The sequence below is a fragment of the Anarrhichthys ocellatus genome, unplaced genomic scaffold, assembly GCF_004355925.1.
Source record: "Anarrhichthys ocellatus isolate YVR2014 unplaced genomic scaffold, GSC_Weel_1.0 scaffold46, whole genome shotgun sequence".
NCBI lineage: Eukaryota > Metazoa > Chordata > Actinopteri > Perciformes > Anarhichadidae > Anarrhichthys > Anarrhichthys ocellatus.
This window is the reverse complement of record NW_022280076.1, coordinates 2,424,616-2,441,776: the sequence shown is the minus strand read 5'-3', so window position 1 is coordinate 2,441,776 and position 17,161 is coordinate 2,424,616. Positions and strand designations below refer to the sequence as shown.

General features: G+C 40.0%; 1 protein-coding gene across 1 annotated transcript; it reads right to left on the bottom strand.

Annotated features, from left to right (window-relative positions):
• Positions 1–2,005: 2,005 nt before the first annotated feature.
• Positions 2,006–14,405, bottom strand: arhgap31 (Rho GTPase activating protein 31). The gene is made up of 12 exons (XM_031869281.1): positions 13,791–14,405; positions 10,688–10,790; positions 10,067–10,211; positions 8,479–8,561; positions 8,249–8,356; positions 7,931–8,070; positions 7,617–7,824; positions 7,374–7,492; positions 7,161–7,217; positions 6,432–7,079; positions 6,183–6,331; positions 2,006–5,823 (listed from the first exon to the last, which is right to left on the bottom strand). Exons 1-12 carry the CDS (start codon positions 13,888–13,890, stop codon positions 3,835–3,837), a joined length of 3,849 nt encoding a protein of 1,282 aa, XP_031725141.1. The 5' UTR covers positions 13,891–14,405; the 3' UTR covers positions 2,006–3,834.
• Positions 14,406–17,161: the final 2,756 nt, after the last annotated feature.

Below are 17,161 nucleotides of genomic sequence, written 5' to 3'. Positions count from 1 at the left end.
AACAAAGAATAAACAACAAAAGACGGGCACCGCCCCCCCCCCCCCCCCCTTCCCCCCCCCCCCCCCCCCCCCCCCCCTCTAATTGAATATTCAACGCGCGCACCGTGCTCTGCCTTTTTCAGTGAGCTTGAGAATGCGCCTTTCTAATTCTCGGTCCATACACAAGCAGTGTCAAAGGTCGACAAATAATGAACTGCGCAGACATGGAAATGACCTCTGCAAGCGCAACCGCTGCTCCAAACTGAATTCTGCATGCTGAATGGGGTTTTGGGCAAAATATTTGATTTGACATTTGGATAAAATGTTACAGTGGATTTTTTTTCCACCATCATTGACCTTCACTCAGTCCACGTGTGAACATGAACACGAGCCGAGACAACTGGAAAATGAGAGGCCTATACCTGGTCAATGAGGTATATAAAAACAACATTTAAAATACATTTCTTGTGACTTTAGCCAGTTAAAATATTAGGTATGTGATAAAACAAACCATACAATTATTATGTCTTGCACCATGTCTTCATCTCTAATGGTCTGTGTTATTTAAAACACTTGTTGTGTATCATCACTTGAGTACTATTCTGCATTTAACACTTTGGATTTTTTTACTGGTTTTTCGGTAGTTAGCAGTTAAAAGTGACAATTTGTTGTTTGAAAGGACGACAGAGAGGCAAGTGCAGGTCCTTTGGTGAATGGAAGCTGAACGCACGCCCTCCGCGCGCACAACCCACGCGTACACGCGTAAACACACAGACGCAAAATGGGGCAGGGTTCAAAGGGCGACGGTGTTTTCGTCTGTAAAGACAGGATAATGGTCCTTCCTCGGCCACAGTATATGTTGAGTAGTTGTAGCGCTTAATGCACTGAAGCACGCGGACTGTCACTGTGTGACTGTTTATCCCGCAGTTTAGTGGCTCGTTCGGAAATGCAGTGTGGAGCAGGAGCGTCATCTGGTGGCAAAGACCAGTGTTAGGTGATGAACATGGAGCTGCACAACCATACTTTGGAGAATATTGACAAAATAAAATATATTTTTTATGCACAGTTCAACAATTTCACTGTAGCCTACATTGTTATTTCTGAATAGTAAACGAGCATAGGAACACAACATCTTCTATAGGTCCCAACCATATCACATGTAACAGACTGCAGAATCACATCTGATCTCCAAAGGCCCCAGACCACGTGGGGGACCTGAATACTCCTCATTCACACAGCAGCACCGTGGCCTCTTTCATATTGCTCCTCTAGTGAGAAGCTGCCAGTGGGATTGTATGAAAGTTATGAAGTTCCCTTGAAGCAATAGAGGCATTTAAAATTATGATGTGAAATTTAGCATCTGATATTATACATTGTTAGACAGTTATTGACATTTGAATTAACAAACCAGACAGTCACTTCGGCACTAATTCGACAACATTTGTGAGCATGTATAATTTGTCTGATAATTATCTGATTGGCTAAAATACTTCAAGAAGAGAGAGAGAAGCAAAGCTTCATAACTAATTGTTTAAGCAGAGAGGAATAGAGGGAGATGAAGGACGACGAAAAGACAACAAGTCCGGAGGAAAGTTAAAACACTGAGTCCTTTACAGTATGAAGTCTGTTTTACAAAATTGCTAAAAGTGTGCTTCAATGGCAAACACACTGCAGTCAATAACAAAGCTCATATTTGATGTGATAGTTGGTGAATAATCTTTGTGTATAGTTTTATAGAATACTGTAATCTTTCATTCATTTTGAGATGTCACTAGTGTAATGTTAAGTTCAAATGACACATTATACCTGTTGTTGTAATGATTGACACCCAGTCCATGTTCTCTCAGATGACATTCAACAAATACACAGAGTAGTTAAAAAAAAACTGCTAAACATCTGCTTGTTGAGACCTCAAGTAACATTTATAAAAACTCCTTTTTAACAGGTGACTTGAGTTTACCAGGTTGTTAGAATTTCACTGCTTTGCACGTTTCAATGAAAGCCACGTGAACCAGTGACTCATGTGATTTTCAGAACTTTTTATTCTCATAACTTTCTGTTTTAACATCAAGTATCTTTTTACATTACTTCAGGTGCCGCCATCAGATACTTAAAGCAAAACTCTCAGCTCAGTTGTTTTTCCTTTGAATACAGAGGCTTCAGTCAATCATTTTCAGTATCAACAAGTATACAAAAGTTACAAAACAAATAAAAAAAAACAATTCTCCTTTTTCAAACTTTTTTTTGGTTGAATAAAACACTGCAGTCATTCAGCCAGTCCATCCAAACTTCAGTATAACAAATACTGTCACCTTAATAACATCCGCACCTTTAGAAAATACACGGTAGACTCCTTAAACATCCCAACTAGGTTATGTTCATGGGTGGTAAAGCTAAATACATCAGAACCTTTGTTCGTTAAATGCAAAGAAAATAGACAAAAACCTGGAGATACCATCATCTGACTTTGACTCAAACACATGAAATACAGTCAGCGTGCACAAAGTCAACCTCCAGTTCACTGTCAGCGGAGCAGCTCCAGGGTTTTACTTTTGATAACATCACATACTCTTTACTCTTTTCTACAATGCTGGTTCTCATTGTTGTCAAAAACAAAACAACAAAAAATGGACACAAAATACCAAACAATTACGGAAAACAAAGATACACATGAATTAAAGTTCCTCTGTAAATACTATCAATCTAGTTTGATGTATTGAAATCAGAAAAATAAATTTCCTTTTAAATATTAGTTTAAAAAAAATCACATTGACATCAGCTTATCACGGAGCCAATTAATACATACAGCATATAGATATCACGTTTACTTCATATCATGTGTATCTTAATAAAGGAATAAATAAACACATCTTTATCTATCAAACGTGTGATTGTTAAACTGTTTCTTTGTCAGTTCTTCAGTTTACTCCCTGTATTCAGAGCCCTTAATGTTCAAAGATAAATTCAGCTCAGCATATTAATGTGATATACTATATATTAATATTAAGGTCGCAATCTGATACAGAATGAACTCTGGCTGTCAGTAAATTCAAATAATCCAACTCTACGTCATAACATCATGGACACTGATGGCATGTGTTTGTTTTTATTCAGATTCTTTTAAAATTGAGGCTTTATGTAGTAGAATCCAGACATGAAAAGATATGAAGCCCCTGAATTGTCATGAGCAACTTTTTGTCCACTTTTGCAGTGACCACCACAAAGTGTTTGGTGCTCACTAGAAACCTGGTGACCTGTTTAATGAGGGAGGAGGAAAAAGATATATATTTTAAAAACGAATCCTTTTGAATTACACACACACACACAAAAAAAATAAAGTTATGTTCCTCTTCCGAGCTTTTTGTGGCGGTTTCAGCCGCATGTCTTCCTCAGTGGATGGCACTTGCTCAGTGAGCTATCCCCATGACAACTGAATAGACTCCATCCTCTGACATGGCCGTGAGATGCGGTTGAAACCTCTTGAAAAAGCAAGTAAGAGGACCTTGAGTTAATCCTCCCTTTTGTTGAACTACTTTTTACTTGTTTTTAAAGTCTTCTGTGATAATAAACGGAATATCTTTCCGTTTTTAAAACCATTTTAAAGCATAAGTTGGGCACTGGGAAATCACTATTTTCTGATATTTTAAAGACCAAACATTTAATCGACTAACCGAGAAAATAATCAGCAAAATAAAAAAATCATTAGCTGCAGCTCTAGATCTCAGGCAAGCTTAAATGGCTTTCACATATATCACGGCTTCCTCAAAACTTTCTCAAATCCTGACATTTTATAAAGACTTTCCTCGTATACTGTATCTTTACACACACAACCAGTCCCACAGTTAGTTACAGCAGTCACTCAATCTGTCTGTGGCTCCTGCTGTCAAAGATCATCGACCTCCTCTGCGGCTGGTAGAAGCAGCTGGTTGACGTTTCCAGTCTCTGTCCACTTTTTGGAATGGTCATTTTGTTTTGAAGGGCGATCCCCTCCGGCGTCCTTAAATTGTCCGCCATCTCTTTAGAAAAGACATTCGCTGCCGAGGCGTCGTTCAGGCTCTTGATGGACGAAAGGAGCTTGCCGTCATCTCCTGACGGAGGATAGTCCATGATGGGAAAAGGAGGGCTGAGCAGGATGAGACTTTGAGGTCTCTGTCTGTTCCTGAAGGACGGTCTTTGTAAGACGTTCCCTCTGTTGGGTCTGGGACAATCTACAAACACTTCCAGACTGGGCGCGTGTCTCCTCGTGATGACTGGCAGCTCTGGAGTAGATGTGGTCTTCACAGACTCAGCAACATGTGGATGTTTGGGTTCAGGCTCCTTATTCTCCAGCTCCTCCTTTAGATCTGACATCACTGGATGAGGTGCGGCATTGCTTTTCTCTGCAGTCGTTTTAGGATGTTCCTTTTCTTGTTCCTTCGCTGCATCGAAATCCTTCTCGAGTCTGGAGGGAGGTATCTGGCTGTACTGCACCTTCGGAGGGACGACAGGCACAGCTTTGGCCTGGCATGTTTTTATCATGAAGGCTGTTCGCACCGAGGACACGCTGACCGGGGCTGAATTTCGGCGTAGAGGCGCCTTCCGATCACTCAGAAACAACTCCAAATCTGAGGGAAGCCTGTTGTTCACAGACTCGGAGGAGGTCAGTAATCCTCTCTGACCGGAGGAAAACGCTGATGAATTACGGTTTTGCTGATTGGAAATGTCTCTGATGCATCGATGCCCCAGGTCTAAATTAAGTGAATACGGTCTGTGTTTAGAAAAGCAATTTTCCTCTCTTTTCTCTGCCTCATAAGACATCTGCCTGTAAAACTTCTGAGATGATGCTGTATTCTTCTGTTTAGTTGTGCTGCATTTCCCTGTGTGAGGTTGTGCTGTGTTACTGCTGTTCACACTGATCCCTGACGGCAAATGCGTCCATTTAGTCTCTGGTTTGCTACTGGTAGTCTGAGGAACGTTTCCTGAGAAGTGTTCAGTGCTCGTAATGAGACACTGTTTGTTGTCATCAACTGAAGGAGATGAAATCTGAGTTTCCCCACGAGTACCGAAGGGTGATAGCTGCTGAAACAACTCCTCTATGTCAGGTGAGTGGAGCGGACTGGTAACCCACTGCTTGGTGGAGCTGAAATCCTCCCAGGGCTCCACCAAGTCCAGCTCCTCTGGGTTTGCTCCACATCCTTCGTCGTTGTAGAGGTTTGGCAGCTCCAAGGCGTGACGTCTCTCCTCCAAACACACCGACAGCCTCTGAATAACCTCAGACGCAGAAACCCCATTCTTCTTTGCTGCATCACCAGAGTCGTTTTTGTCTCCTTGGGGGATTTCAAGTTTCTCCGATTTTTTGTCGGTATCATCTGCTCCTGAGAAGCCTACAACAGTTGGAGTATCCTCTATCGTCAAGGGATTCACGACTTTATCCAAACAGGTTTCTTTTAAGGGAAGCTGGCTCTGTTTCGTGTCATCTTTCTTTAAGGGTTTGATTTTTAGATGCAGCTTCTTCTCTTTTTTTGCGCCCACCATATCAGCGCGAATGCTTTCTGTGTTATTGTGAAGAGAAAATAAGATGTCAGACTCGGAGGGCTGTTTCTTTGCAGAGTCTGATCCAGTGGGCATTGCGTGATCACTCAGAGAGGTGTACGAAGGCTGATCCCTAAATAACAACGACAGAGACGGGGAGCTGCGGCTCCGCTTCGACTTAACATCCATTGTTAACTTCATGCCCTCACAGGGGCTCTTGGAGTTGAAAACGGGTTTGAAAGTCTCATCCAGCAGGTCGATTTCAGGTTCTGTTATCTTCAGCTCTTGGTGGAGGTCAGACCAAAGTTCTTTCCCAGTAGATGATCCCTTGTCCTGAGAAAGTATTAACAAGAAACAATGTAAAAATAGAAAGGATTACATACAATCAATGATTCCACCACTCATTTATAAACCAAGCAAACATAATTATTCTTATATATCTGAGAAGTATTCACAAATCCCAGTTATTAATTTTACTTCTGAGAATTGGATGGACCAGTGATTAATCCGACAATACCGATACCATGTGGTGTTCGATTTACTATTGCTTTTTATTTAAATATTTTAAACCTTTTATATTAAAAAAAACTTAAACTGAATTTGATGTTAAAATACACACGGAAAACTTAAGCCCCAATCAAACATAGCATCTGTAATTCTGCTCAAGCGGAAGCACAACTAACATGATTTACCGGTTGCAGAGTTATCTGCCGGTTGTGCAGTTCTTTCCCAGGAGATGGCGCCGCATCTTTGCCTTCTCTTGCATTATCATTGGACGCTGGTTCCAGTTGCAAAGTATTCACCCCTCCTTGACCTTCTTGCAATATTTCTTTGCTTGCTTCTGAATATAAAAAAAAAAATAGTTTTTTCATGACATCTTATAACACATGTATGTACTTTCACAAGAAACCTAACTTTAGCATGTGATAATGTGTCCTCACTCTCTGGCAGGACTCTCGGGGTCGGCTCCTCTGTGTTTTTCCTCTCTGTTCCTTCCTGCTTCTTGGGTTCCAGTTGGGGGAAAGTGTTGCTCTTTCTACTGTTGACGCTCTGCTCTGAGCTCTCTTTGCAAGGTTTCAGAGCAGCAGCTTTGTCCTTGACGTGCACCCTGCAAGGCGTGCTGTTGGAGCTAATAACGGCTGACACACGCAGGGGTACAGACACAGCAAAAGGCTCGGATATGTTGACAGCTCTGCGCTGATGCCTCGGTGAGGACTCCAGCGGGAAGAAGCTTCCTGGGAAGGAGGGCCGAGAGGAGCTGTTGTGCGAAGAGCCCGAGTACAACATCCTCCTGCTTTTCGGAGAGGTGGGCTTGTAGCTGCTGAGGTCATCACCTTTGAACACCTTCAGTTGCTCAGGCAGTGTTTTTTGAGGGGGTGCAGAGGCACCTGGTGCCCCTTTTTGGTCCATGCTAGAGCTCCAGCCACCTGTTGCCCCTCCAGTTTTCGTCCCTTTATTAAACTCCCAGTTTGCATCTTGTTCACTCAGATCAAAGAGCGAGTCAGATCCCAGAGTTCTGGACTTTACATCCGGAACAGAAATGCTGCCGGATCCACTGGCTTGACATTTGTTTCCTGTTCTGTCATCATCTGTGTGGTAAAAATAAGTGTTACACCATCATATTCATTTTGCCCTGTGTTTAGATTAAAGTATCCAGGTTTCAGCCCCACCTGTTGGTAAGGAGCACAACGACTCCATGCTCCTGGATGGACGCAGAGCTGCCTTTTCTGTTAGAAAACACATTATCACACTTTGACAAACATATTTTAAGTGTCGGGAAGCTGTAAAAATGTTAAAAACCAGTTTGAAAATTAATTTTAAAAATGTGTATAGTTTTGTTGACATGGTTAGATCATTGTTAACTCTCCCTTTGGACATTTTACCTGTCCCTTGTGTTCTTATGAACACACTGCCGTTCCGGCTGAGTTTTCCCTTCGAGTCCACAGACCGTCCCAGGTTGAAGATGGACTTCCACTTCTTTGATTTCCCAGAAAACTTTCTCCTAACAGACCAACAGAGATTATTAAGTCCAGTGCTATCAAACAGCGCCCTGACAGTAATACATAAATACAGTAATTGTGCATGAATCAAACACTTTCAATGGACTGAATCCAAATCTGTCATACTTGCTGTCTGATATGTCTATGACGGTGTGGTAGAGCGTGGCAGTGCTGGTGTCAGGCAAACTGTTCTCTCGCTGACGTTCTTTATGCACAGGATGGTTTGGACTTAAGGAACGGGCCTGGGCTTCTTCCAGGCTCATCAGTTTCATCGGCACACACTGGCCGCTGATCGGGAGTGTGGCATACTTCTCCCCACACATCAAACTCGGTCCTGGAGAAGTATAATCATTTTTATTTTTTTTTTTAAATGGTGAGTTAGCAAATCCTTAAGCCCAACAAATCTCCCACAAAAGAGTTTATATGTATATTTTGAATACCTTCTTTGGGTTTGATTTGCACAGAATCACTGAAGATCTCCTCTGTGTGGTTTAGAATATACTCAACCACTGACTGTTGTATCCGCACCTCCTGGAAAGCCATGTCGCCATTATTACATGACGCCTCAATATCTTTAGATCTAAGAAAATGAAAGTAATAAATATTAGAATCCTTTGAAGAAAAAATTAAATGAGCAAAAAAGTACAAATCTTTTAAACCGGAAAGTATTTCGACATTACCGTCTTTATTGAAGGTTTTTTTTAAAAACAAATTTTATGAGTCAAGTGTTTGAAGCATATCTGTGAAGCTAAACTCACCGTAATAGATTTGGAGCCCAAACCAGGGCCAGGTTACGTGTATGCATGTTTGTCTGGGTGCTTAAGGTGGCAAGGTGGGCCAAGTGTTTAGTAAGGTACTCCAGAGTCCTGAGGAGAGTTGACAAACACTTCTTGTCACATTTATTACAACAGAATTCGTCAAATCTGGACTGTCCGTTGGGCAATTGTCTTCACTGCTGTGAAATGAGTGTAAAGGGGCCAAAGTTTACCTGAAGTGAGGGGTCGGCAGTTCTTTGATGACCCCCTGAATGTGTAAGAGTCTCTCATGATCCCCCTGGACCAAGACCACTTCCTGCATGCAAAACAGAAAGATGTCCATGTCAAATAAATTCACCGTAAAACTTTACTTCCAATAGATACTTAACGCCAAATATGAATTGAATTCTCACGCTTGTGGTCTCTGCAGCTCTCTTTAAATTCTGTCTGATAATAATAATCTTTCATTTGTCAGCATACATGCAAAACAAACAGATGGCCAGTTAATAGGATCTGTGTGTTAAAGGGTGAATCTAATTTCCCAATGCATGCCCTGTCCTTCCATCAAGCCTCCAAACCGTTTTCCCTGCTCAACAAAGGTAAACGGACATGCTGGAGTGCGTGCAGTCAAACTAATGTGATTGAGGTCCAAACAGCTGAGCATGTTAGCTGCATTTGTTAGTCATGTGTGAGGTCGTCAACATTAATAGTTGTTGAAACGTGCTCTTGCACAATCTTGTGCCATTATGTCTAATAGCTGAAGCACAAAGATTAACTTTAAAATGACATTATGCATGAGTACATGATGCCAGGTCAAATAGGTGAAATAATCAATAATATAATGTACACATCCTGCTCAATGACTATGTTGTTAAGAGTTCATTCCTTCCAGGACAACTTGGCTAGAAAGGCTAAACTGGGTTTTGGTGTTTTTTTTATATATTACGCCTTGTGAGGAACTAACTTTTCCTAAAACACTGCAGTACTGGAGTTTTCAAGCACACGCAGCACCAGATGTATTAATACCAAGGTATGCTAATGGCCCGTCAGGGTACACAGAAAGCTTCACAGAGAGCATGAACCAGGTCTTACAGTCAGGGATTCCTTCCCTCCTGCTCCTCTCTCACGTCTCTTTCACATCTGCAGTTCATCCAGAAAATTCTAAATGTAGATATTGTGTCTCCCCGATGTTGGCCCCACAGGTTACCAGATACATTTGGATATTTAAATTTGAATGTTTTTGCTCTTGCTTCCTAACAAACCTTAAACCCCCCTGAGATCCGAAAGGGACAGCAACAACATGTTTTAACCTTTGAATAGTGCATTATTAATATATTGTTACTTGACAAAACTTCTTGGCAACAGTGTTGCCCACAAAAACACACACATAAAAGATAAAACAGATAGTAACTCAGTCTCTTACAATGAGTTTTTTTATACAGTAAATGCAGGGACATCTTTTTATGATCATAAGCAGCAAACCTACTACTTTTAATAACAAAGATGACGAATGATATTAAATCATACTTCAGTTTAATTACTTAACACAGTATGTTCTTTGCATTCAGTTCAGTTGACATCTGCTAATGATACTGTATTCTCCGGGGAAGAGATGAAAACAGCTGATCAATAGTTCAATAGTGAGCCGAAGACATGAGGCCACGTTCATGAAAAATTGTAATAAATAATGTCTTCATAGTGTTGCCACAACTCTGGGACTAATTACTGTTTGTAAAGCACGAATCTGCCGTGAAACCACGCCTAGGCCACGCAGGATTTTTTTTTTCACTTCAGCAAAACTGTAAACGTGAATGTACTCACGGTGAATCTGCTGTATAACTCGTACGTGAGCAGAGGATTGGGTAGCTCCCTGAAGAACAGCTTACATAAGGAACCCACACAGTGGATGTCCTGGAGGTACACTTCCTTTGTAAGGTCAGGGCACGCCTCGGAGCAGAATTCCTGCCTGCACACAGGCACACACACACAAACACACACACACACACACACACACACACACACACACACACACAAACACAGTTGGCTGAATGCTTTGATTGTTCCTACCCCTGCTAACTGTTGCAGTATGTTGCATAATAGATTGAGGTCTATTCAGTCGACTAACGTTGTTGTGGAAAAAAAAAAGCAATGCTAATCGCTCTCAATACTAATCTGAGAAAACAATATTATGTAAATTAATGAGAATCATGACTATATATTCAGCCCACGTGACTAAAAAAAAGTTTCTGGTCCATTTGATGTCGGAGAGCACAATTTTCCTTAATTACCAGGATGTATACACAAGTAATTATAGAGAATGTAAGGTTAAACCACTGCTGCTTTATAATGAAATCATAATTCTTATCACCTAATGCCTAATATTTTGTATGACTTGAGGTTTTTGTTGCCTCGAAAGCATTACTGTACATGTTGCATGAGTACCTGAGACGCTGGATATTTGAGGTGATCCCCGACAGTCTGTAGATCCCGTCCACAATCCCATGCTCCTCAATAAACTCTGCACATTTCTTAAGAACCTGAGGAACTGAAGTTAAGAAACAGTGTTATTAATATACTTTTAGTCATATACTTGATGGGCACACACACATCTTAAAAGCAAGAGAAGGAACTGTGACTCTAATTTTTCGGCAGGAACAATGCACATACGGTTGACTTCATGGTATATAGGGTTTGTTCCACTAGGTCTGTTTTCTATTCCTTAGGGCCGCTGATTGTAGGTGGACTTTGACAGGAAGTTAAAAATGGTTTGTTTGTTTCAGAGGAAGGTTGACACACCCAGTCCTTTTAGCTGGTATTACTTACGACATTTCCTCTAATAGAAAACGGCTTTTGAAATGTTACCACTGACCTACACAGCTTTATGAACTACAGTACATCCCCTTAACTGTGGCTTTACAGCTAAATCACATGTTCTGATTCAGCCTGACCACAACTTCCCTTTAGCTAATACCGAAATTAGCAATTGCATGCAAATCAGCACATTTGGAAAAAGTTGATTTTGATTCCATTTCCAAAGACAGTTAAGATCAGCTGTATTTTACCTATAAAGCGTAGTTGAAGGAACAGACAGTAGAGATGACGGGAAACCAAATGTTGATTAATCCTGGCTCCATATTAATCTTAATTAAGTGCAACTCTTCTCAGATATAAAGAATATCTTTCAATTTGGTTTTGGTGTTTTTCAAAGTCTGACATGGACCAACACATTTTTTACCTCTAAGCAGTGTGAGATTTTAGGTAGTAATGAGTAATGAATTATGTGTCGGTGCAGGTTTAAAGAAGATACTTTGTATTTACATTTGAACATCAATAGTTAATATGGCTTAACGTTCTTTAACAGAAAAAAATATTGTATATTAAAACAGACATTTTCACGTCTTTTGAGAGTTTTAGTTCCATATACCGCCTTACACGTCTAATGCTTTTGGCTATATGAATGAATGCTATTTCATTCCATTATGTCCTAGTAATTAGTTATTCTCTTGTAGACTTTTCCATTTTAACTACACTCTTATTCCCATGTCTCTTGTTGTTGAATACAAAACAAACAAAATCCATCCAGTTTTGGAAATGGTTCATTGCCGCAGACACCAAGAATCTGTAATTCACATTCTCATCTATTTGATTTAATTGGACTTTCAGCGACATGCCTGTGGTCAAATTTACTTCTGAAGCCTTCATTTAGCGCCTCTCAGTCTCTGCACTGAGGGAAGATCTCTGCTTCTTGTCGACTGGCAACAAAAGTACAGTTTGGACAGATTTCTAAAGGTACTTTATGATCACACATGAAGTCAAATCATTTCATGCTGTGTTAAGAGGTAAACTTTAGGTTACAATTGGACTCAATCTCAACACAGAGTCCACAGATGCAACTTGTTTGTTCACACAATAATCTTAAACGTTCCATTAAACGTTGAAACTGCAGCTGCCACTCCGTGGTTGGCTTTACAACAACACGTAACAGCCCTGTAGTCTTCCTTTTGGTCGGGTTTTATGAACGTATTTCATGGTAACATTGGACTTTAAAGGTGCAGGGCCAGATTAACAAAAACCTTGTCATAGAACTGGCGAAGTGAAAAGATTAAATATGTGCATTTCCTCCTCCCGATGATTCATGTTTATATATCTGATGATTTAAAGTTTGCTTTGTAGAGTCTGAATTTATTGTAGTTTTACAATGATATCAGGAAATGAATGTTATAAACAACTGAACATAATCATGATTACTTTTGTCTGTGTGAGACAGGAAACACTTTTTTTTCATCCAACACAGATTTGTTTATTGATCATTCTCTATTGCTCATTATTATTTGACACATTTCAATTTTTAATCATATAAACATGAACGGTCAATCGTATTTTCTCTCTTTAAAGACTTCTCTCACAAATACCGAGGGATTGTGATTGTAAGTGTGCAACTTTGCATTGTCATTTGTACAAGTGGGGCATAAAAAGAAAAGTTAACATCAACTTTCTGTGCAGTTGTGATGCATAAATGTGATCTATTTCAACACTTAACTTTAAACACAAAAGTAGAGCTACGCAGGGAACACGTGGGCATCGGGTACACTTTAACGGCTCACAGATAAATCTAAACGTAGAATCGTTTTTGATGGTCACTACTTCTTAATCTACTTTGTGTCTGTTAGTTTGTCAGGAGCTTGCATGATATTCAAAAGCAGTAACAAACGAATGCAGTACCCAATCTAAAAACACAATATGTCTGCTGGACATCCATGACAGAGAGGTACGACACAAACCTCCTCCCTCACTTCCTGCACTCAATGCATCGCCTCACAGAGTGTCCACTCTTACTGGTCTTCCTTAAAGTTATCCTCAACACCGCTATTCATATGCCTCTGCACGTGGGATACTTCTCTCTTTTGGACATATCATGGTTCCCCCCCCCCCCCCAAAAAAAAAAAAATCACAGATGATGGTTGTAACAAAGGAACATACGATCAAATGACATATTCTCCCAAACAAACCTGACTACTTATTTTAATATTTAATGATGCATTTAGTTTCTCTCCTGTTTTTATTATAACTCATGATTTTCTCTCATCCATAGTCAGCAGCACCGCCCAGTCGTTCGTCAGACATAAAACCAGCCATAGGAACTATAGTCACCTTAAATTGACACAAAAAAATGTAAGAGCCACACCCAAAGTCACAAATGACCATTTAATACAGCCAATGTGTGAATGAATGGCCTTACTACAGTAAATGTAGAACACACGTAGACCTACTATTCCTATATGTACTCTTTGAACAAAGCCTGTATTTCTTACATGAATATACATTTTTTTTGTCTTTCCTGTCCTAATTTAGCCACATGATGTGTATGTAAAAGGTTATTATAGCTATAATAATCCAGAAAATGACTAATAAACCTTAATTTTCAGTATAAATATTATCCTCTACATATGAGTCAAGTAATAAATGACAGAAATCGTGTGTAGTTTGATGATAGCTGTTTGTAAAGGAGTGTTGGTTGTAAAAGAAAGCTAAATAAATAGTTTACCATCTTGTCCTGAGTTCTGGAGATGTTCTATCAGGTCACAGCCGAACACATTTTCACTTCCTTTCTTTTTGGACTTCTGCTTAGTCCCTTTATTCTTCATGTGGCTCCAGTTAGTAGTCCCGATGATTAAAACAAACAGATCCTTGGGAGCACAGCGATCGATCCATATGACCCCGACAGAGGTTGAGTTAGTAGGTCAGAAAAGCAGCCGCATAGAAATCCCAGCGAACGGCTCCGAAAACTCTGCATCCGCTCACATTCTGATTAACCACACTGTTGGAGGCTGAGAGCAGAAGTGACGTCACATTTTGAACTTTAAGTCCTTTAGATTGTCATAACGTGAAGTGATCAATGAAAATTCCTGGTGTAGCTGTTGCTCGGCTGGGACGTGGCAGTCTGTTGCTTTATCTCTGAAGGATTTGCAGAAACAGCATTAGAATCGGTCAGTTTCCTGTTGTTTTTTCTTTTAACCCCAGCCAGTCTCTCTCTGCTCCTTTTTTTATCTCCTCCTCTTTTCCTTCATTCCACAGTCTCCCCTTTTCACTAGCTCATCTGTAGCCCAGGAAGCATATGAACAGAGGCAAATCCCCTCAGGAGCATTGGTTTTTCTTTTAAATCAGATTTCCACTTTGAGATTTTTAGAATATTCTATATTTAGAGATGGACTCGTGGCAGGGATTTATGAAATGTTGAGACTGTGTAAAGAGGAGGGAAGTCAAGTGAGGGGAGGAGAACAGCTGACTTCTGCTTCTCTCCTGGTTTAGGAATTACTGACCTCCTCTATCCATTTTTTTTCATGTGTCCAAACTTGGAGCTAACGGGAAAGCTGCTCTCTGCCTTCCTGAATGCTCCCAATGTGTACAATTTCCTGTGCAAAGAGCCCGGGCTCGAAAACAAAAACAGACGGGTTGTGAAGGAAGAGGGAAGTGGGAGGTGACTGAAGTGAGGGCCTGAAGGGCACAGATGGGAAATGGGGGGGGGGGAGATGGATGACACACATGGTTCTCGTTACTAACTGCTATGCATGTTATGTTTTTCTTTTTCAAACCAGACTGCAACGTTATCACAAAGACGTAATCAAGGATTGCATTAAACGTACAGCTTTTAGTCATGTACCATAGTGTCTCTATTACTTCCTGTCTTTACTAAATGTAATTCATTTACATCCACAAACTAACCTGAGACAATTCATGAAAAACTCCCTGGGTAGTGATAACATATTCCTCTGATTTGTAGCTTTTTAACAGTTTCACACCAAAGATTACAGATCCTAAAACATAAATTCCATAAATTGAGGTCTGAATTTTTTTAGCTGTAACTTTCCCTGGGGTGATATTTAAAAAGCTAATCACTGATTGCAGTATATCTATGTTAACCCCTGTTGGTCCACTGTCAAACGTCTGACCACAGTGATTTACTGCGTTGGAGACAATTTATCTAATTCAAATTTTACACAAGAACTGGAGGCCGAAAAGCTGCTCTATGTTTGGAAACTTGGTTTGATTTGTTGGCACACTAAAGTCTAGTCTTACTAGCCTCATAACGGCACAACAATTATGGTTTCCAAGTCACATTTCTGTATATGAAAGCTTGGCATACTGCAATAACTTGGTGGCAGTGAAAACAAGCTGTGAAACAACACCGACAAATTATCACCTTTTAAGTTGATATAGCAAACTTATTTGCAACAGTTGCCCATTTAGACATCCAGCAGACAAAGGTAACTTCATTTGAAATCATGTTTCTTGCCACCTGATAAATGTAAGTCTAATATTCACTTTCTTTTAGCTTTGTTTTTGGTCTCCACCATTCCTGAGGGAAGTATCGGTCTCTTTAGCTGCAAAATGCTCGAATATGTTCACCAGCTAGTCGCTAAAATTGTCTGCCTGATGTTTAATGTTGGCCAGGTAGTGTAAAGTGTAGTGTATAGATAGTGTAAAGTGGGTTTATCAGAGATATTTTGCCAAAAATAGCTGCCTGATGAGGCCAAAAACGACACTGATGAGAGCGCTGAACCAAAATGGCGAAGTTGCAGTCCTGAAAACCAAAACAATGAGCTAACAGAGCAAAAGCATGATTTTAATGATTTTATTTATTGCTTACTTTTCCATCAAATAATAGTCTTTTGAGAAAGCGTGAACCAAACCAAGAAGCTTTCATTCAATCTAAAGCACAGCTGCATTGCTTTTCCATAAATGATTGCTCTCCTATTCAAACATAAAGATACGAACACCTCACTCTACATTCTTCACTCGTACAAGTTTACTACAGTATATTTACAAACGATAAAGCACACATTCCAGGCACCACTGGCATGTTAACATATCTGAATGGACTAGTTTGCAGTGCTCCGACTTGCAGAGTTGATATTTTGTGTGCTAGAAGTGTTTTGTGAAAGTCACATGTGATCTAGATGACCAGGCTTGGCCTCAACAAGACAAAGCTTTCTTTCTGCACTATAGGAAGAGGAGATGACATCATTCTGTCCATACAAAGCGTCAGACACCCCACTCTTTCTTTGCACTGGTAAAAAAAGAAAAAAAGAAGCTATGCTGAGAAGACAGTTCATTGTATCTGAATAGTAAAGGGGTTATTCTTGTCCTTACTTTTAGTACATGTCCTTTATGTCCTCAGAAGGATGCAGTGCTGATATATCTGCAGCATAGTTTAGAAATCACAACACATTACTTTTGTTTATGTGAAGATGAAAATTCAATTGTAAAACTGATTCCAGTTGCCCTCGGCTCTATAGTCGGCATATGGTGCTAGACAATTCATATTTGTCATTTAAATTAAAAAATCTGCCTTCTTTAGTTTACACATATGGTCCAGGCTTGTGCTGTGTGACGTCTTCCCACATTTCAACCAAACTAGACTTAAATAGGTTGTTATTTTGTTACCATGATGAATTAAGGCCACTGCTGTGCAAATTGCCAGGCAATAAAAGCACTCTTTTCATAGTTAACGAGGAGCAGAGACCTCACTCGAGAGGCTTTTCCAATGGTGGATTTTGTGCTCTCGGGGCCCCCTACTGGTCAGATCCACGTACTACAGGTTGTTACCATCGTGGTGCCAATTATATACAAACTACGACAATCAAAACATTAATTCTATAAAATATTAGTAGTACAATTAGTTATGGTATTCCAAATAACCTGGGGGAAGCTTTTTAGAGAGTTTGTTTTGTCCTAAAAATCATCCATATCCAATCATCAATCCATAGTCAAAAATATATACATTGTTATAAATTCAAGTGCACATCTTGTCGAATAAAGTAAAAACCAGAAGACAATTCATAAGAAAATACTATTTATTATATATGTGTTCTAAAGAGAAAACAATCCTATTAGAGGTGATGATCTGGGTTCTCC